The 21,514-nt window shown below is 42.9% G+C and overlaps 1 protein-coding gene across 6 annotated transcripts; it reads right to left on the reverse strand.

Moving 5' to 3' along the window:
- Positions 1-847: 847 nt before the first annotated feature.
- Positions 848-18,409, reverse strand: LOC147883039 (kish-A-like protein). Of its 6 annotated transcripts, none has more exons than XM_087399701.1 (5): positions 18,308-18,409; positions 17,826-17,896; positions 10,023-10,129; positions 9,893-9,927; positions 848-1,448 (listed from the first exon to the last, which is right to left on the reverse strand). In XM_087399701.1, the coding sequence occupies exons 2-5, from the start codon at positions 17,826-17,828 to the stop codon at positions 1,381-1,383; spliced, it is 213 nt and encodes a 70-aa protein (XP_087255827.1). In that variant the 5' UTR covers positions 17,829-17,896; positions 18,308-18,409; the 3' UTR covers positions 848-1,380. The 6 variants fall into 6 exon arrangements, with proteins under 6 accessions (XP_087255827.1, XP_087255828.1, XP_087255824.1 ...); XM_087399702.1 differs by lacking the exon at positions 18,308-18,409 and adding an exon at positions 18,043-18,301; XM_087399698.1 differs by lacking the exon at positions 18,308-18,409 and adding an exon at positions 18,008-18,301.
- Between the last annotated feature and the right edge of the window lie 3,105 nt (positions 18,410-21,514).

Here is a 21,514-nt window from a genome sequence, read left to right on the forward strand (position 1 = left end):
TAAATGCATCCCAATAGGTGTACCCAAAAAAGCATTGCAATAGGTTGCTCACCACTCCAATTCACATGGTGATCAACATGGCATTACGCTAAATATGTGAGATATAATTAGAAAGAAGAGAGCGAGAGGAGGAGAGGGAGGGAGCTAGTAAGTGAACCATTACATGGGTTTTTTAACATAAGCTCTCAATAGGCACATATATATAAATTTGCAAGTTAAAGGAAGCTCTCCTTAAACTAGATTTAGAGTACCGTAACAAACAACATTGATATTTCAATATGTAGATAGAAAAAGCTCCTTGCAAAGATCGATATATTATAAGCACCCTATTTCTTAAATTCTACATAATAAGATACCACGTGTAAAGCATGCCCAACACAGAATCCTCAATCTCTAAACCATGAGATGCTTCTACTAAGTTAAATTGCAAATGAAGTTAGCATGGTCATTTCTTTATTTAAAAAAATCTAGTGCAAGCTTTTGACTAGGCTAGTTGTGAGCACAAAGAGGCCAACAATATATATAAATAAATGCAAGACTTCCTTCGCAAAAAGGCAACGTCGAAACTGCCATGCATTGTAGTAATATTCATGCAACACTGCACGTCTCCTTGTTAGATCAAAGGAACAAAATGGGCTTAATTTGGAACTGAATTTGGCACGTAAGGCTTTTCCATCTCTTAAGCTTCCTTTACATGGAGGGCATTATGTAAGTGCTTACCTTGCCTTTCTGCAAGTACTCTTTGAGTCATTGAGAATGAGATTCCATTGCAACTTATTGCAAATAATGGTTGTTGATCTCTTTTTACCATGAGAAATATCAACAAAAAATAAGCATCCTGATAAAGATGAGAAATGCATCAACTTTATTCCAACAATCCCCACATCAAAGGCAACACCGTTTTAAGGGAAAAATTACCAACCAAAGAACCTCCTTGTCATGCATTTGCACAACCAATGTTACTAGACTACATCCCCACATCAAAGGCAACACCATTTGAAGGGGAACAATTAACAACCAAGAACCTCTTTGTCATGCATTTGCACATCCAATCTTACTAGACTACTGTAGCTAACATCGAAAAGAAAGAAAATTAAAGCGATCAGGTATGCAGAAGTTAATCCTAACCACCAAAGCACAAGCATTTGGAGGGGAAACAACACTATCTATGGACAAGAACCTCCTTATCATCGATTTACAAACAGCCAGGCACCAGACTCAGGTCCAGACATTTACAAGACAGAAGAGCTGGACCCTGGTCTGTATGAGATGCTACAACCAAAAGTGTAAACAACACAACCAACTTCTAGTATCTCTCAGCACTGTTAAAATTTGCCACCATACATGTTTCCACAGATGACCATGAAAAACACTACCGTGTCAAAAAAACATAATGTGCAGCCCCATAATGAAACAACCCAATGCAACCCAAGGGCTTAGGCGCTCTCCTGTAAAAAATATAACATAGATAAGAATCTCTCTCTCTCTCTCTCTCTCTCTCTCTCTCTCTCTCTCTCTCTCGACCTGATCTAACCACCTTCCTGCCCGAAATTTCTTGTTCAAGAGCCCTTGCTCCAGCTCCAGCTTGCCATACTTGCAGCAACCTGCTTCGTATATCCCTGCTACACCTGCTCCTGTAGAAGAATTCCCTAAATTGCATACCTGTACCTGGATCTCCTCACCCTGAATGTGGGCCAAAGGCCCACAAATCTATTCTGGAATCTGCCTGTGATCCCCTCAATTGTCACTCCCCTGGCTGCAGACAGGCTCCATCCCTGATCTCCCTGCCTCTTTTCTTCCTCTGGATTATTTAAGAAAACCTCCTTACTGAGCTCCATTGTAGAGATTTTTAAGAGAGAATGTCAAGACTTCAAGAAGAAATCGATTCAAGGGTCAAAAACGATGTGAAGGAGGTATCCTTATTACATGGTGAGATCAGCTTTTTCACATTGAAAAACTTTTGGAATTGGTAATAAGAAATTGGACTTTGAAGGCACAACCCAGGATTGAGGGAGAAAGGGATCACTGAAGTAGTAGATTTGCTGAATTGGTTGAATAGCAGTACTTAAGCATGCCCCACGGCATAGAACTTGAAAGTGCAAACTTCTCAAGCTCATAGAAGACTGCGCATTGCAACACAAATTTCAGGCAAAATGGAAGCTTCTAACATGGGTGCACATATATTCAGGAGTCAAGCACAAGCTATGTAGATGAGTCTCTAAACCTTAGGGTTGTTATCAGTCAAGTCCCTCGTACCCCACTCGAGAACTGTGCAGTGAATTAGATAGGTCCAGCCTAGGATAGGGAAAAGTCGAAGGGAAGTATGTAATTTTTACAAGATTGCTCAAGGACAGAAGGGAGTTCCTAATGGTCAACAACAAAGAAAAAAGTTGCAATCGACTGCCTATGGGAAGGGTGCTAGAAGGGAGTACCGGGACCAGCTTCAAGCAGAAAATCTTGGGCACCCAACTCCCTTCTAGAACAGGGCATTAACACAAGACAGAAGCACCATTTGCAGAGGCAGTCGCCCTCTAGAAACAGGCCAACTACCTACCGCCAGCCTACGTGGGACGACATGCTTCAGTAGGCAACCTACCTGGCATAGCTTCAGTAGGCAACCTACCTGGCATATGTCACATGCACCCCTATGTCAGGTGCACGGTGACACACTGGCTATCTAAAATCCAGAGGGAGGGGTGAAATGACACCAAGAAAGGGCCGGAAACAGAGACCATATGGGGCCATGTGTTCCAAACCCTTCTAACAATATTTGGAAATACACTCATGACTTCTGGCATTCTCAGAATAGAGCTTAAACCTACCTTATCAAGTTCAGGGGATGTGAAGATAGTAATTAAAAGCTCTTTTCTTGAGACACAAGGGTTGCTTTGGGTATTTACTTTAGACATTAACAATCTTTGCAACAAGAATTTCGTTTGAATGTAATGGACATTACTAATCTCCAGATCTTGAAAAGAAATTTTTCTAAAGTGTATAAAAGCTTGAAGAGAACCTAGATACTATATTTTTCAAAGACCACAATCAAAATTTTCCTACACGCATGGTTCTATCTAAGTATTGCAATCTTCTTTTATAATCTCTAGAGGCAAAAATTCTTTGGTTTGATGGAGTAGAAAATTCCAAATGAGAAGCACTCCTTGAGGAAGAACCAAGGTCATTAGTAGGGAGAAAAGAGGTTGAGGGTGACTAGAAGGTGTCAATTTTGATTGTCACATCTATCCAATTAGGGATGACATGGCAAGCTATGGAGCATGTAGTATGTCAAGCAGTCTGTCCAACTTTTGAGTCCATAAGATGGGACAATGGACGAAGCTGACCTCTCATCGGTATAGTTGATCAGGCTGGTTATTGGGCCAAGCATACAGAGCGATTAGTGTGACAATGGCCATTTTTCAGCCTTGCATCAGATGCATCCAATGGCAGTAGTGTCTATAATGATTAACAAGAATCGCTATCGAAGTAGAAAGATGGGTTTTGTGTGTTTCTCAACTCCACCACACATCAACAAGGCCAACCAGAGGGTCATTCTTTCTATTGCCACATCATAAGGCATACAAAACACGATTGTCCACAACTCAGACATGAGACCTGCACAGCATCAGTTATAGCTCCACTAGCACCAAGGACTACGTCAGTAGTTATAAAAGAGCTAGCAAAGACTGCACAGACAACAACCATTGACCTATTCAAGTCATACAGTTTGATCAATGGTCGAAGTGTTTTTATACTCCTTGACAATGGGTCCACTGAGGACATGTTATCCACTAGCATTGCTGCCCAAGCACGGCTCCAACTCAAAACAACACATCCAAAGGAATGGGTGGTGCCTTTCCCGAAAACACTATCAACTCTGGTAAAGTAGCAGTAGACATACAACTGAATATAGGCGGTCTTTGTAGACCACCCTTAAAAATGTGTCTACAGGCAACGGATGTGATTCTGGGCATGTAGGGGTGGCAACAGTATCGAGTGCTACCCATTTGGGACACCCAAGCACTAGTGCTGAACATTTCAAATAGTGGCACTCGTGAATTGTAGACAGCCAAACTTTAAAATGCGTCTACAGGCAACGGATGTGATTCTGGGCATGTAGTGGTGGGAACCACTCGTGAATTGTAGACAGCCAAACTTTAAAATGCATCTACAGGCAACGGATGTGATTCTGGGCATGTAGTGGTGGGAACAGTTTCGACTGCTACCCAATTGGGACACCCAAGCACTAGTGCTTAACATTTTAAGTAGTGGCACTCCTGAATTGTAGACCGCCAAACTTAAAAAAGTGTCTACAGGCAATGGATGTGATTCTGAGCATGTAGTGGTGGCAACAGTATCGAGTGCTACCCAATTGGGACACCCAAGCACTAGTGCTTAACATCTCTAGTGGCACTCGTGAATTGCCCTGCATCGAGGGGCCCACTCATTCCAACAGTCTAGCCTGTCGCATGAAAGAGCTGTAGTACAAGCAACAAGACATCAACTCAACTAGTTAGATCAATACAAAGATCCCACTCTTGAGTTTGTCACATAGCGAACCTAAAGGTACTAATCACAGGAGTAACGCATTTACTGAAAAATTTGTCATTAACCTACCAGGTGTAAGTTCAGAAACAACAAACATAGATGACCATCTACACCTAGCAGGCCGTCGGTGGATTGAAGTATCACGCAGATAACCACTCGTCATAGTGGAAAGAGCTATTACCACTGGTTCAAACAACACAATTAGCAAGGACACCATCCGTACCCACCTTGGGACCATCCAACAAGAAAAAGATTCAGCAAGGGTACATCACCAAAAGAGGTGGAACCAGGACAGAATTTGCAACTGCGTTTGTTCCGCAAGATTCGAAAGATGTATGTGTGGTAGTACCCAGGAATCCTCAACAGCTACGGGGAGGCCATGTAGCTCTGCCGTGTTGCACCGATGTCAAATCCATCTTGTTAAGGACAATCTGGCAAGCTACTAGTAGTCAATAAATCTGTCTAATTACGAGCCCACAGGAGGGGATGATGGATGGAATTGACCTCTCTTCAAGATAGTTGATTGAGCCAATTGTCGGGCCAAGCATATAGAGTGATTACTATCATACTGGTCATTGTAGAGCCTTGCATTAGATGCTTCCAATGGTAGTCAGCAAAGAGGAATTGGAAGTGGAAAAGACCAAGACCAAAAACAAGATACTGGAACAAGGCAAAAACGGGGAAAGATTACAACCAAGATCCAGTCGGTCAAAGTCAACCTAGACAACCAGCTTTGATTCACGGCCAGTTTTGGCCAAACTTCAGAGTCCAGACATCTCTCTGCCATGCTTTTGGGGGCTTCAAGCTCACCTTCAAGAGCAGCTAGCAATTGCCCGTCTTCAGTAGATAGCCGCCTCAGTTCTCAGCCATATCTACAACAATCTCTCCAGTTTGTGATCGCTCATCTCTCTTCCATAGCCAGCAAATTTCTGAGCTCAGTGCTCGCAGTATTCCCGCCTTCTCTTCATCACCCTGATCTCAAGCTACCACAGCAGTGGACAACACAATGCCTTTCATGTGAGTTTGCTGAAACCTTTTCATGGGGATGTGCCTGAAGAGATGCCTGATCAGGAACCAGCCTAAGTGGAAGAGCAGGATGAGCTCTTGATTCCAGAGCAAATCTTGGCACATAAGGAAAGAAAGATTAGAGGTAGAGTTTCCCGCCGTTATCTGGTGAAATTCAAGAATTATTTAGCACTGGATGTGAAGGGAATGGAGGAAGGTGAACTAGCAGATTCACCTGGCTTATTGCAGCTCTACCTGGAAGCATTTCAGCTCAAGCCGACTGCGGTTAAGGCTTGTCCAAGCTCAGCACAGCAGATGTCTGCAGCATTGCTTAATACTCAAGAGCGCGGTAGCACCTCCACTTCCTCAAGACAGACAGGTTCACATATCTAGAGGTCGCTTGGTGACACTGCAGGTCTCACCCAAGGCACTGATTGCTGACAGTATTTCTACAAGTGAGTTCAAGCTCATTTGCTACTGTTCCTTCATTTGCTAGCACCTGGGAGCTAGATAGATGCCATCTGGAGCAGGTTCGAGCTCAATTACTACTGTTCCCTCATTTGCTAGGTCTTCTTGGCACTGCTGGGGGCTAGGACATAGGATAAGTGCAAGGCCAGAGCTCGGCCAAAGCTTGTCCCTCTTCCATGTTGGGACTTGATCCTTCGCAAAGGCACGACTCTCTCGCCAAAACGGAATGATATATGACCTAACTCTTTCGTATAGTAAGGCTGATGTTTAGTAGCCTCTAGCAATAGCTTCTACAAGTAGTTCATTGGTTCCCCCTCAGGTTGAATTCCCCGTTGGGAATAGTCACGATTGGGACTCTGGAACGGGGTATTGTCACGGATTCACACCGACAGAACATTGTGTGTCATCACCAATCTTGAAATACCACTCTTTCGTCATTGGATGCCTAACTACTACTGCCAGAGGTGGGACACTGCAAGGTGGGTAGTTTATATGGGGCGGATGCCTCCCAAAGAGTAACGGAGGTGTGCGAAGGTAGGCTCAAGCTAATATTCTAACAGCTTGTGAGCGTAATGGTATAAGCTTGCCTGACTGTAAGACTTACTAGTCGAACAAAGACGAAGGTCGGCCATAGTGATCCGGGAGTCCCATGTGGAAGGGCTCTCGCTCAACGGATCAAAGGTACGCCGCGGATAATAGGCTGATGACTCCCAAGAGCTCTTATCAACAGAGTCATTTGGCACCTCGATGTGGACTCATCACATTCTGGGGTTAAATAAGGTCCCAAGGGTTCGGTTGTTCGCCAATGAAAACCCAATCCAAAGATCCCTACCAAAGGCCTTCATCCTTTACTAGTATTGGAGCGAAAAGTATTGACCCATACTTTAGGTAGGTCACTGAGTGAGACCTCGATTTGCAGCAAAAAGTATTGACCCATACTTTAGGTACGTCACGGAGTGAGACCTCGATTTGTTGAGAGGGCCACTTCTCCCGTGGAACCGGAGGGAGGAGTAGTTCTATTTCGTTGAAACGATGCCCTACAAGCACTAGCCTGAAGGGCTGGCAAATGCCCCGGAGATGCACCAAGTACCTACCCCCTTAGGGGGAGACCTACGGAGAGGTAAGTAGCCCGATTGCCAAACCGACCTACGGGTAACCCCGGGGGGCTGTCAAGGTAACCCGCCCAAAGGGAAGAGCAACAAGTAACCCAAGGGGAGTGTGGGGGTAGCCCCGCATGTAGTCCTCCGGTACTTTTGGGATTTGTTGGTATGTTGATTGTTTTGCTACATGTTCTATGTCTAATGTATTTTGCGGTAGCGCTATCCCGGCGAGTCCCCTTGCGGTTGGCTTTGCAAGTCGACTTGCCGGCTCCCCTATCGAGGTATTGAAAATTACTCAACCGAAGGGAAGAGCCCCGGAGAGGCAGGTCCAGCTGGTTTTGGAAGCCGATTGGCTAGAAGCATATTCTTGGGCTTCGACTTGATTTCTATCGATTCCCTTCGATTTTCGTTCTATCTCATTATGGGGCCTTCCACCTCGATCTCCATTTTGGAAATAGAACTTGTGTTCTGAGGCGCCTCCTTAGTTCGTTAAAGAAGTGGCACATAGCGCTTATCAGGGGCTTCGGCCACTCGACTGAAGGGAGGGCCGGGTTCCTTTCAGAACACTCGAAATTGCCAAGTCCCCCGTAGCGTAGGGGGGAGGGGTTGGCAATTTCGAGGGCCTCCGGCCTACTTGCCCTAGCGGGAGAGGGTGGCTCCGCCCCTTCGAGTTTTGTTTTCGGAACACCTCTAGTAGCTCCTCCATTCTCACCTCGTTCCAAGGAAAACTTGTTCGTGATGGTATTTGAAAGTTTACGGTTTATGACCCGCAGGTATCTTGTAATCGGGTCGCTCCGTGCCTTCGTTGTTGAGGGTTCGCGGACATAATGGATTTCCACTGGTCCTGCTCCTTGAGCACCGTTCATCAAGCATTCCGAGAATGCACACTGGGACCCAAGAGAGTGGCAATGGGTTAACATAGCACCTCCTCATAAGACACTCCCATTATTCGACCGCAATCAAGAATGCCAAACAAGGTCAGATGCAAAGTTTGCAGTGGGCATCTACTTGCACAATGGGACACATTTGGCATCACTTTACTCGTACGAATATTTTTGTTGAGGTCGTTGCGGAGTTCCTGGCAAAAGAGACAGATTTCCATGTTTTTTGGGCTCTTCCACCATGGACTCCCAATCAACACCTAGAGATAGACCTTTGGTGTAGGTCCCACATGCCTTTGAAGACGAGTCCACAACATTGCATATGGGGTTGCAAAGAGGCCAAAAGATCTAATAGAGCATTGCACAAAGATGACAAGGAAGCTTGATCGATCACTTGGGGATCTATGGCATGGCTCACACAATTAGGTCCTTATGTTTTCTATGGGGGAGTGGACTTGGATGCCCTCTAGCCCCTCAACTCATCACCCAAGGTGCAATACTGATATCTACACATAGACCTCATCTTTTGCTATAGATTCATGATGGCAGATCATAACTAGTCTCATTGCATGGTAGATTTGGAGATTTAGATGCACAAAAGGCCTTGGATGGGACACAAACTTATGCCTCTCGATCATTATCAATGATATGGTAGAATAGCCTTTGTACTGTCATGGCTTCTTGGGAGGAAGATTCCAAGCTGCATCCATGACAGAGATCTTCACCACGGGGCAGTCATGGCATTTCCACTCTCTGGATTGGTTATGACAACCTTATTATGTAAGAAGTCTCACAAAATTTATTCTACAATTTCATGTGTTTTGTTCATACTTGCTAAAAATTCACTACTTAACTTGTATTTATCAAATACAGACTAGAGGAGGATTTACAAACTGTAAATCAGATTGCTTTGTAGACAGATCGATAGTAAGCCCTTCCACACAATATTCTATTGGCATAGTTTCAATTGACTCTTCTACAATTGGATGCAATATCTCAGATGCTCATATATGATCACAAGATCCTATCGTATGGTGTACAAATGTAAGATGACATAGATTGACACTGTTAGGCCTCTCCTCTTCTAATTGTGACCATGCATTCTAGCAATACCATGCACTCTGACGATACCATATGCTTTTGATTATACCATTGTGACCCTTCTTTATCTCATAAACTCTTTTTGGTCTTTCACATACATTAGATATCTTATTTCCTCCCTCTCAATAAAGCATCACCAAGGTTTTCTCTAGATTAAAATTTGATTCACATCTTTGTCTTTGGCGAGGGTTAGAATGATAGCATTAACAGGGAGTAGTGAAATAAATAATGCTATCATAAGTGAAATTAAAGTAAATTTAAAACAAACGAAATAACTATGCAATATAGATCATAGCTAGAAAATTGAGTTCTACGTTAAAATCAGTATGCATGCTTTGTGCATCTTTTCACCCATAGCCAGCCCTCCAAAGGTGTGCAATAGCATTAGTTCCCCTAAATATTCAGCATACTCACGTCAGTAGAGAAATGCTTGGATCACCATGCCACAGGAGTTTCAACAAGGGAGAAGTGATGTTGCTGGGGGACTTTGATGAAGGACAGAAGAAGTACATTCAGAGATGTTAGGCTTTCAAGAAGATGTGGTCATGCTTCCAGATATGAGGCCACAGGCCAAAACTTGTAAAGGAGTGCTCTTTGTGTGAACTACCTAAACTCATGCATCTCTTTTGGCTTTACATACTTACGACCATACTTACGACCACTACCCTCAATATAACCCATGCGTGAAAAATGTTCCATTCCCATTCAGTCATGTCTACACATAAAAAATGAATCTTCTGCCTTCAGATCTGATTATAACAAGTTGAAGCAATTTCAAAGATTCCAGAGACAAACCTATTCGAGCAGCTTTCCAAAAAAAACCCCGAAACCTGCAAACAATAGCACGAAGTAGAGTAAGCCTGATTGATTATATACTGGAAAGGCCCCAACAAGAGGCATGAAGCTGCTAAGGGATAAATATTACCCAGTTCTTTGCTCAAGGACTGCTGGAAATTGCATTTTCACATACGTGCATGTGCAAATCCCTAGAAGTACCACTGTAAGAAATGATTGGAAATTGAAGAGTGCCGACTGCAATTCACAAAACTCCTTGTTAAGTCACCGGATAAAGAACAGCTTAAAAAGAGTCACTACTAAACTATGATTTGTAGGATCAAGCTGTAAACATAGGTAGGTAAAAAAGATAGTAAGAAAATCAGAGCACATTGTACCAATTTTAACATTGTGCATCAAGAATTTCTATTCATTGTTTAGATCTTATCTTATCTAGTGCATTTGCCAACAATATCTCACCATAGTATGTCACCATACATGAAACATCTAGCAATTCTTTAACCCTGACTTGGATACAAAAGATGACTACTCTTAAGGTAAATATTGACATTTACCAAAATTCCAAGGGTAAAACATCCTGGCAATTCGGTCTACTGTAAACACAATGCAGTGAGAAGCTAAGCAAATAAATTCTCAAAGCATTATAGAAAAGCCACTTGCATTGGTCTACAAATTGACAGACACCTGCAGATTTGGCAGTAATACCTCCCAATGAAACTCTTCCTCGGTTCTCTGCTTTGAACCAAAAAAAGGAAGTCTCTACAATAGACACATCCAAATCCCTGGAGCATGTATGTGCAACTTATTACAGGAGAGTTCAAAAGCTAAAAACAAGCAAAAGGCATTAATATGGCTCATATGATCTTCTCAAGTGCATAGGTGCTCTGCTTTCAACCAAAAAACGGAAGTCTCTACAAAAGCTAAAAACAAGCAAAAGGCACTACTATGGCTCATATGATCTTCTCGAGTGCAAAGGTAATGTGAAAGTTCTGAAAAAAGGTTAGTGATGTCAAAGGAAGGGAGGGGGGGGGAGAGGATGGGATCACATCAACTCTTATACAGCTCGTTAATTCTACACTTGAAGAGGAGTTCACATTGACTCTTATACAATTCTTATACTATGCTTAGAAAATCATTGCATAAGCAACTATACTTTGTTAACTATGCAATATCCTCTCGGCCTTCCTCTAGCACGAGCTTCTAGAATACCCAATCAAGTGTCTAATTTGAACAATTCACATATTCATCACATCACGCAATTGAAGCTGAAACGACATGGAAAATATTCCATGACTTTGTTGGCCCATTTCTTGTACAAGAGAATGCTGAAGCAAGCAAAGATAACAGTAGGAAGTGAGAAGATTTGTAGCAGAAAGCGAGAGAGAGAGAGAGAGAGAGAGAGAGAGATGTAGGTGTGAGGTAGGGGTAGAGAAGTATGTAGAAGGGAGTGTAGCAAGGAGCAAGACCATAGCTAGATTACAAGGACAACATTTCAACAGTACATGCCCATGTCCCACTGCTATAAGTCCGCCATAGGTACAGGATAGCGGGATTGAATATATAGGTACAGTATCACCACGTTAGTGAGGTTGCTTGTTCATTACATCCACCAAATAAATTTTGCCCACAAAATTACAATTAAAGCTGCAGAGAGAGGATGTGTCAATCAGGCATGAGATGCAGATTTTCCTATACAATAGAATCAAATTCTCATCTTTGAGGTGTTGAAGATCATACCCTTGGTCTTGCTATAACTAAGCTTGCCTACAGCCTAGTTAAATCTGTCCTAATCACTAGGTACAGCTGGCAGAAATGATAGTAACAAGGAGTACAATGATAGGACAGCAAATAATCATGTATATAATCACCAAAAGTACCTGGAATCCATGTGAGAGACCTTGGCTTGTGAGGAGCTGCACAAGCAACAGACTAGCGTGTTGACTCCTAGTCTAGAAGTTGATATCACGTTCCCTGTTGGTGGGTGAACAATCCAACACTTGGCGAATTCTGCTTCGCAATGATAGGAAGAGCCGACATCGAAGGATCAAAAAGCAACGTCGCTATGAACGCTTGGCTGCCACAAGCCAGTTATCCCTGTGGTAACATTTCTGACACCTCTAGCTTCAAATTCCGAAACACTATATCCTAGTTCAGCTTGGAGAAGACAAGGCTCGGTTGTCAATGAGAGTTTATTATCTTGCATTCAAGAATGAAATATGTGATAGATGAGTACAAAGGACAGCATGGCCCCCTTACATAGGTATAGGCGAGGGCAAAAATACATCTATGCTTATGGGATAGCCATCCTAGGATGCCACGTGGCAACCTTAGGCCTCCCCTACTTAAATTACTATTTATTTACAAGCCATTTAAAGGTTGCCTATGCTAGAAAATACTAAGTAAATTTCATCTTTGTTACAGTCCTCCCTGCTCAAAAGAAACTTATCCCTCAAATTTGCAAGAGGCTGTAACAAGGGATTACAACCATAGTATGGAAAGAGAGCTCATATATGGTATAGTAGGTGTAAATAGTGAGCAATCTCTGGTACACACTGAACGGCAGCAAGGATGGTGGAGCAGTAGGTAGGGCAGGTCAAGTCTCAGCAGCTCCACATGGCTGCAAATGATCATGTCTGATCCCAAACATCAGCTTAGCAAGTAAGGGTACTCCTCCACTATGGAAGAGGGCTGCCAAAAAGACTCATCATCTGGTAATCCCCTCCATTTGATGTAGTACTCTATGTAGGATTTGTTCCTGAGGATGTGATCTCTAAATCCAATGATCCTCTCAGGTATATATCGAATATGTCCCTCCTCATCCATGAGAGGCAGCAACTCCATAACCTAGTCTGTGGGTCCCAAGTACTTCTTCAAAAGGGATACATGAAACACAATATTTATTCTAGAAGAAGAGGGCAGCTCCAACCCATAGGTCACCTCACCAATTCTCTGCAACACCTTGTAGGGTCCTTAGTATCTGTGGGCCAGCTCAGTGTTTGGGCTCCCTTTCAATGATGCATATCTAGACTTGTGGAGCCTGAGAAAAAGATAATCACCTTCTTCAAAAGCAAGCTCCCTCCTATGCTTATCAGCATATGCTTTCATGTGTTCTTGGGCTCTAACCATATGTCCTTGCATGTGGGAGCGTTTCAAAGAGCAAATGTTCCAGACCTTTGTATCCCCCTTGGCCAGAGATAAGTTGGTGTGTGAATGGTATGTACTAACTCAGGAGGGTTCAGTCAGAAACTATACCAAAAGGTTGTGGAAGCTATCTTTATTTGCCCACAGGATTGATAATAGGAGCAGGCTGCTCAAGTTCATCCATGGACTGCATCCAAGTATAGCAGCTGATCTATTAGCATCAGCAACAACTTCCATTTCAGGAATGTGATCTAAATCGCCAACTGGTTGCTTTCTTAAACTGTTTTTTCCACTATATTTTCACTGTTTGTTTGCTGTTTCTCCTCATATATTTGTGTATATGCTTGCAAAGAGAGACTTGACAGTCAACCTTGGGAAGACCAAGGTTATGGTCTTCAACACCTCACATGCAGTGACTCATCGACTCAGGTTCACCTATCGGGATGAGCCAGTGGAGATAGTGCAATCCTACACATATCTGGGAGCAGTGACACACTAGTGAGACCGACGGCCATGTATGCAGCACCCTTCTGGGAGTGTGACTTACCGAAGACCGAGTGGATGAAATTTGAGCGGCTACAAGTGATTATGGGGTCCAGGATGATTCGGAGTAAGCCTTGAGTTTTACATGAGATAGTACAAGCAGAGTTCGCCATCACTCTTCTACAAATTGATGCCATCTTTCAGACAGTGACTTTCATCCACAGAGTCTGGGACTTGCCTCGATGGAGATTACCAAGACTGGCCTTGGAGTCATCCAGACGACTAACAAAGAGTGGAGCAGACACATGGTATGCACGGACATCCACATGGTTTACCAGGCACGGTATCCAAATGGGTAGACTCCCCCCTTTTCAGTACAGAATGGACGCACCCCACTGAGTTGATCTTGCGAGATGAGATCAAATCGTATCATACAGTTAGGTCTCCTTCAGCTCCATACGTCTCGGACTTGGGGGGGGCGGGGACCAGGTGCACCCCACCAAGTCCCAGTTCCAACGCGACTACTTCCTAAGAGTATCGGAGGAGGGATTCATCATCAGACCCCAGTATCTCGAGGACAGAGGGGTCTCGCATGCACTGAGGATTGCCATTGGACAGATGCGCATTTCATCTCATCAATTGAGGATCGAGACAGGGAGAGCAACAAGCATACCCAGGGAGCAACGGATATGTATGCTTTGCACACTAGGAGTGACTAAGACAAAGGAGTATTTCCTATGTGCCTGCCCAGCCTATTATGAGATCAGGGGACGATACCATTGCCTCTACCAGGAGGGAAGCAGCTTTGGTCCACTCTCACGATTGATCCACTTCCAGGACCAGGTCTGCATTGGCCTATATCTACTTGAGATGCGTCAACATAGGGAGACCCTACTACAACAGATTAGAGAGCAACAGGAGGCGATCAGACCACAGGATAGAGAGGCTGATAGAGCACAGTGACACATCACAGACTTGCATGCATTTGAGTCAGCTCCAGGACGCAAAGGGACAGAGGTGGAGGAGATAGCTGACAAGCGGGCAGCCTGGATTAGAAGGACACCGGACATCAGCGACGCCCATTAGCCCCTATCTATACAAAGTCTTCGTATTGAGTTTCTATCGGCACTCCGGAGGTGAAGGGCAAACTCAGCCATGACGAAGACTAGCACTAAAGAAGAAGGCTAATCAAAAAGTAGTCCAAATCTCTTCATTCAAGCTACAACTGCTTGTGAAGTCTAAACGATTTCATTTTAGTCTCTCCCAAACGAGCATCTAAATCTAGATGATAGGACAACGCACCATTTAAGATAGAAAGAATTATCGCAATACCAGCAGGCCGCAACTTGGACAAAAACTTCACAAGGTGAAATTTGCATGTTTGCTAATACAGCAGAAGCATATACCTAGATGAATCCAAAAACATTCCCAAACATCCTCTAAAAACACAACATAGTGTAGTTTCAATCTCACGATAGTCACTCATAAGATTGAAAACCATAAACTCCATCATGCATAGCAGGGACTAGCTACTATGACATCCCCACTGACGTCATCAGCCCCCAACAGTGGGTGTAGACCATAGTATGAAAATATGCTCTCACATACAAATCCACACACCCACACATTAGTTTAGGCTTCAATTAATTGTGTGTTTAGTCAGCCGGGGTCAGCTAGGTTAGGTCAGGTGTAGTTAGTTGCATTTGGTTAGGCTAGTTTGGTTAAGTTAACTTGGGTTAGGCTAGGTTTAGTTAATTGGGTTTGGTTCGGCTTAGTTAATTGGGTTAGGTTAGGCTAGGTTTAGTTAATTACGTTAGTTTTGAAACTCGGGTTAGTTACAAGTTTGGTTAGGTTAGCCTAACTCAAGGTCCTAACAATCCTTAAAGTCTTAGGTTAGTGCTGTCCTAGCAGTCCTAGGTGACCTAGGACCCCCAAAAAAATGATGTCCACTACATTTGTATCTCCGCTAATACTAGAGCAGTACTTGGCCGAATTTTATAAACTTTCTCAGCAAACGAGCAAGGTCCAAGAGTATTTGCAAAAATTCTAGAGACTTTCCCTTTTTGTGCATGACATTTCTGAGAGGCGAAACTTGCTGTGTTTCATTCCTGGTTTGGACCCGGCTCTGGCCTCCGATGTGAGGGCTCACAACCCTCAAACCATTGAGCAAGCTACCCAGCTTACGGAGGTCTTCAAGCCCAAGTATGCCTACAAGTACAAGAGTGCTACAAGCAGCCCACATGGGACTGCATTTGAGGGGGAAAAGAAACCCGAAATGTTTGAATGGCATGACAAGAAAGCTGCAGCAGCACCATTTCCAAGGTTTCCCACAACATCAGGTTTCCCACAACATCAGGCAGCAAACTGCTGTTCGCCAAGCCCTATAGGCACCCAGGTGCCAAGCCAAGAAGCAAACCAAGTGTACCATACGGCAACGTTGGCAGCGTGCGAAGCTATCTAGTTTAAGGTAGCTACTAGTAGATTTGGGGCGGCAGCAGGTCTATAGTAACACATCACAATCTTGACATCACAATCATGAGACTTGCATTGCCATTGCCCACAATCCCATGTTCCATAACCACATGAAACACAGAGATGGACTGCCAGTTCACGAGGAGGAAGTCATAGGAATGTGTGTGGACTTGGTATGTTGTTCCATTAAAGAAATATTGCAGACTTGCTAACAAAGGTGCTGCCTAGGGAGCAATTGGAGAACTTGCTATGGCATGTGGGTATAGGGCCGCAAGCAGACTTTGAGAGGGGTGTAGAAAAATAGGGAATAAAGGACAATGTCACCAAGGCTCCATCCAGCCATCACATCAAGAAAGTGAGCCCTCACTCTCCCTTAAGCTTCCTTGTAATCTAGCCTCCCTACTCAACCTGCCTAGGGGTGTGGAGCTAGGAGGACTTGGGCAAGGCTTTGTACTTCAGTACTGCATCTTGTATCCCTTAGTTACTTGTTGTTCTTCTCTGTTGCAATATAAGTTATCTGCTCTACTTTGCATCCTGCACCTCCTTGTTTGAGCAAGTGTTACAAGTTTTTTGAAGTACTGAAGTTGTAGTAAGCTCAGATTCTAGGTGAGCACCACCTGCCTTGGTTGCAACACCGCCTTGATGTCCAACAAGTTCACAGAAAAGCCAAGAAATTGAAGCATACAATAACAAGAATCATATGGTTGAGGACTGCATACGCGATAGCTATGCGTAACTCAAAACTAGAAGTGAAAATCTTGCCCAAGCTATCCCAAAGACAAGCCAACCTCCACTGAGAGCTGTACTAACAACCGAAGCACTTCAACCCCCAAGCATGCAAAAGATATAGCTTTGCCAATGTTGATGGCAGATGTTCGTCACTCTTCAATGCAAACAAATTTGAAGTATGTAGGCACCAACAAGTAACAAACTTAACTTCCAAAATAGTGAAGTTTCATTCTTTGTGATCCCCTAAGCCAAGGAGGCATTGCATGTGTAATTTACATCTATACTTATTAGCCCATCTCACGATATAGGCACTCTTCCACACCCAATCATGTTCATGCATGCACAACCTTGTGGTTAGACATATGTTCAATTCATCATCACATCACTCCACAATTTGTAATTTGTTGTTTAAGCATGCAACAATGTGGTAAAACGTTCACCAGAAATAAAATCTATGTGCAATGATCAAGATGCATGAGGTCCAATTATGGCAAGACCCGTGTGTACATTATTTACCAGCTGCAACCCAATTTTTTAACGTTCCAGCTGTACCATTTCTCCAAAACCAATCACTTCAATGCCAACCGTAGCTGACAATAAATTGACCTTAGTCTCATTTGTAATGTTTGACAGTGTATAAGCCAAGAAGCCGTTTTCAATTCTTTCAAAATGATGCATCGCCCTTTTCAGCTATTCTATGCAGGTATCTTAGGCATCTATTTGCCTGATTGCAAGCTAATTTTAAATGAAATAGACACTACCAGGATTTGCAGAACCCTACTAAAACAAGGTGAATGATTTTTAATCATTCATAAGGCCTGCCCGAGATCGAAAAGGCAAAAAAGAATACAGTGGAGATGGTGCATAGGAAGACTGCGTGAGATAATGAAGTTAAAGGAAAGAGAGAGAGAGAGAGAGAGAGAGAGAGAGAGAGGATTTGAATGGAAACAAAAAGCAAGTGGGGAGTTGGACCAATGATAAAATTCTGGAGTTTCACAATATGAAAATGTCTAATTCGCTTCTTACAGAACAGGCCTTCACTTAGGCCTAGCCAGTGGCAGGCCAAAAATGAACAAGCAAAGGTCAACGCATAACCGCATTATCTTACCATGGTAAAGCAGCAAGATCAGATCCAATTTCCTTCACAACAAGTCAGCACTGCATTCGCCAAGCGAAGTCCTGCATGCAATCACAAGACGAGTCGTACGTCTTTTGTCTCAATAATTCAATTACACTGTTTAGACGCACTTGCTAGGTTCTGATTACTGAAACTGTAACCAACATTCGAACCCCAAGAAGCAGATCGTCTTCAGAGACACGCGCACTTGCGAAGGATCAACGAGGTAGTGAGAGAGAAGATGGAGGCGATGACTCTGTCAAGCCGAGGCAGGAGCATGCTATACTCCATCTACGCACGGACATCCAGTTTCAACACCTAAATGCTATTATCGCCGGGAGATACTCCAATGAGAATTCAAGGTTAACCTGCCTCTTGATCCCACTCTCATGTACATGGAGGGCAGGCATTGGCTCTCCGCTACTTTTGTGAGAAAATAGTTTATCCAAAGGGCGGAAAGAAGAAAGACCCACCTCGAGGAAGCTCGAAAGTAAGCACAGGGAGGACGATTTCTACGCTCCAGAACCTTAACTTTAGGACCGTCTTAGATGGCATTCACAAACGGGCTTTCTTCCACGTGGCGGTTCAACAAAAAATTTGTTGTCCAATGAAAACGAGTAGGGTGTCTACACACTATGGGAGTCCAAGATGCAATAAATGCATCTGAACCATGGGCGGGCAATCTTGCCCGTCCATGAGCCTTCGGCGTGCCCACGGGCGGGCAACTAAGTGTGTAAACACCCTTAGTTAGAGAAATAAAGTTTCAAGACCCCCTCTACCGTAGGCACCGCTTGGCTTGGCTCTATGCAAATAGTTCAGCTAGATGAGTGTGAGTCCGCGTGTTAAATTTGCGATAGACGAGTATATACATGTTGCAAAGACAATCTACATGTCTGATCTGCGAGACAGACGAGTATATATATATATGTGTGTGTGTGTGTGTGTGTGTGTGTGTGTGTGTGTGTGTGTGTATTTTGCAGAGGCAAAGTGCATGTCGAATCTACGTGAGGTACACACACACACAGGAGAGAGAGAGAAAGAGATTTCCTCATGACTCCTCCGAACATCTCCCGAACCTCCCTCCTCCTCTTTCCCAAGCTCCAAATCTCTACCACTTTGGCAGGTCTGGTATTTGACTCCTTAATATATAGTAAGAAGTAGGCATTGAACCCAGAAACCCTTTACCAACTCAACAAACTATGTGCACACCTCTCTATTCACAATAAGCTTTGTCAAAAGCTCAGATTGAGGGATCTTGATTGGGAGTTCAAAAAGTACAATCTAAATGATGAAGGACTAACTGATTCGAGGTAGAACAATGGATGGTATGGGATCCAGAAATAATCTCCTATGGCTTGGTTCCGACAATGCTAGCCAAATGTCTTACCATTGAGCTTCTTTTCTTTGATGTGCTTAAATAAAAATTATGTTGGTCGTCCATCCATTTCAAGCCTGACTGAATTCGTGCTATAGCAAAATTCGCCTTTGATATGTTATGTTGCTTCCAATGCCAGCAAACACCTGCACATTCTAGCTCATACAAGTTAATGTATGCATGGCAATGTTAGATGCCTTCCTGCGGAATTCCTTTGTATGGTGACGGTTCGCATGTGCTCAACATATGGACAAACATATGGATATTCCACAATTTTGTGGCTCCTGCTCAGGTTAGTTCTCGACTCGCTCGACGACTAAATGATAGGGGACTATGCAAATGGAATAATCTATGGAATACATGATTGGCTCAATGGCACTCAGTCCAAGAGATTTCAGTGCAATATCAGCTTTACCAATGAGAGGCTGCTTTTTTAGAATCCACACTTGTAAGGGTTAGAGCTGACTGGCCTACGGGAAAGATCTTGTTCCCAAGCATTCGATTCAAATGTTGGTTCTTTAGCAATGGAAAAGAGCTTTCTAAGCTTAGTATTAAAGATCTTCCCCGAGAATGGGACACAAACATTCCAAGAATGGTACCAACTGCTGGGCTCCCCGATTGATTCTATTGCATTCTAGCAAAATCGCATTAGGAATATATGGAACACAACCACGTCCTTATGAAGCTATCAATTTCAATGATTTTCTTGGTTCATCCTTATGAAGCTATCAACTTTAGGGAGCTAGGAGAAACACAAATGGTCATGGACAAAATGCCTATGAACACTTTGCAATGGGATTATGGACTAGCGGTCCCAATTCTACAATTGGTTCTTTATCCAATGCCTTAGAAGCTTGGAAAGACTAGGTGAAGGGGCACACCTCAAAATCCCATAATGTTTTCTAATGCTTGATGTCTAGAATGGAATTAAATCATCACATGAAGGAAAAAAATGAGAAACAATTGTTATTTATCTCAAAGATGTTACAATTAAAGACACTAAAACAGCATGCATGGGAAATGAGGACACACAAACAAACGATGCTACAAATGAGGACACTCAAGTTGACATAACACTGGTGAAACGTGATGCAAAGATAGAGGCAAATCAAGGCAAACAATCAAATGATGTCACAATTGAGAACAACTTCAAATGGTGGACACGTTCAAGAGGTTACCAAAGACATTGTTGCTTCATTTGGATGATAAAGAATTTGAGAATAAGAATCAGTATGTATTTGCATATTTATATTTTCTAGTGGCAAAATGAATTTTTGAGATGGTGCAACTAGGTTCTCTTATGGTGGGATATATGCATGAGGATTTTGATGCATCATTTAGTTGTTATTCTAAGAAGCTTAGTACACATCAAACATCCAGCTTCCCTTATTGATGAAAAGGTCCAATGAGTGCACTAGCATGAATCCACAAACACCTTTTTTTTCAATGAAGGAAGTGCCGATTTCCAAAGAGTGTGTGAAAGGCTACTTATATGAATGGGCAAACAGACTAGTAGGTCATTAAAAGCCATTGCAATTTAGATAATGAATGAAGCCATTCCGAATATGCAAAAAAAGATACATTCCAAAATCAAGTGAGTGGTTGCCTAAAAATGGAATTGAACTATGAAGCATGATGATGAAGGGATGCCTATGATTCCTCAAGGGGTTTCTTAGATTGTGCTTATCTATGAATACATTAAGGATAACATCCACATTATACAAGGAATTACCTTTGTGAATTGGTGGAAAAGTTTTGTGAAAAGTACCAGAGATGATTTAGCATATGTAGAATCAATTCAGCCTATCATTGAGTATTGGAAGAACATGATTGTTGCCTTGAATATTGCAAATGTGCAAGAGAGTATGTTATTTTGGATGTTTATGCAAGATTGTTGGCCTAAAAGTATGTCTTTAATGGATAATTTTAATGATGACACTAACAAAGATGAATAACCACTGGGAATAGAGGAAAACAAAGGACGTTATTGTGGATGAGCATGCCATAAACCAAGGGAGGGATTCAAACTAGAAGTTTATGTGACAAAAGGAAATTTTGTTCTTGTACAAACAGATGACACAATATATCTAGTATAGTTAGGGGTTATAGTTCCAGAAGTTGATATATATAAACACTCAATAAACTATATGAGACTAAAGATATAATATTAGGCCCATATCATAAGAAAAAAGAATGTGAGTGATGCATAAGCATATGAAGATTTATTGGAAGAACCATTGGAGTTGCAATAAAAACGATCCTCAATGCTAGGAGCATTATTTGGAATTGGACACCAAGGAAGGGA

This window comes from Dipteris shenzhenensis, chromosome 28 (assembly GCF_047967505.1).
Source record: "Dipteris shenzhenensis isolate YYH24624 ecotype China chromosome 28, Dip_SZ_1.0, whole genome shotgun sequence".
In the NCBI taxonomy this organism is placed as follows: domain Eukaryota; kingdom Viridiplantae; phylum Streptophyta; class Polypodiopsida; order Gleicheniales; family Dipteridaceae; genus Dipteris; species Dipteris shenzhenensis.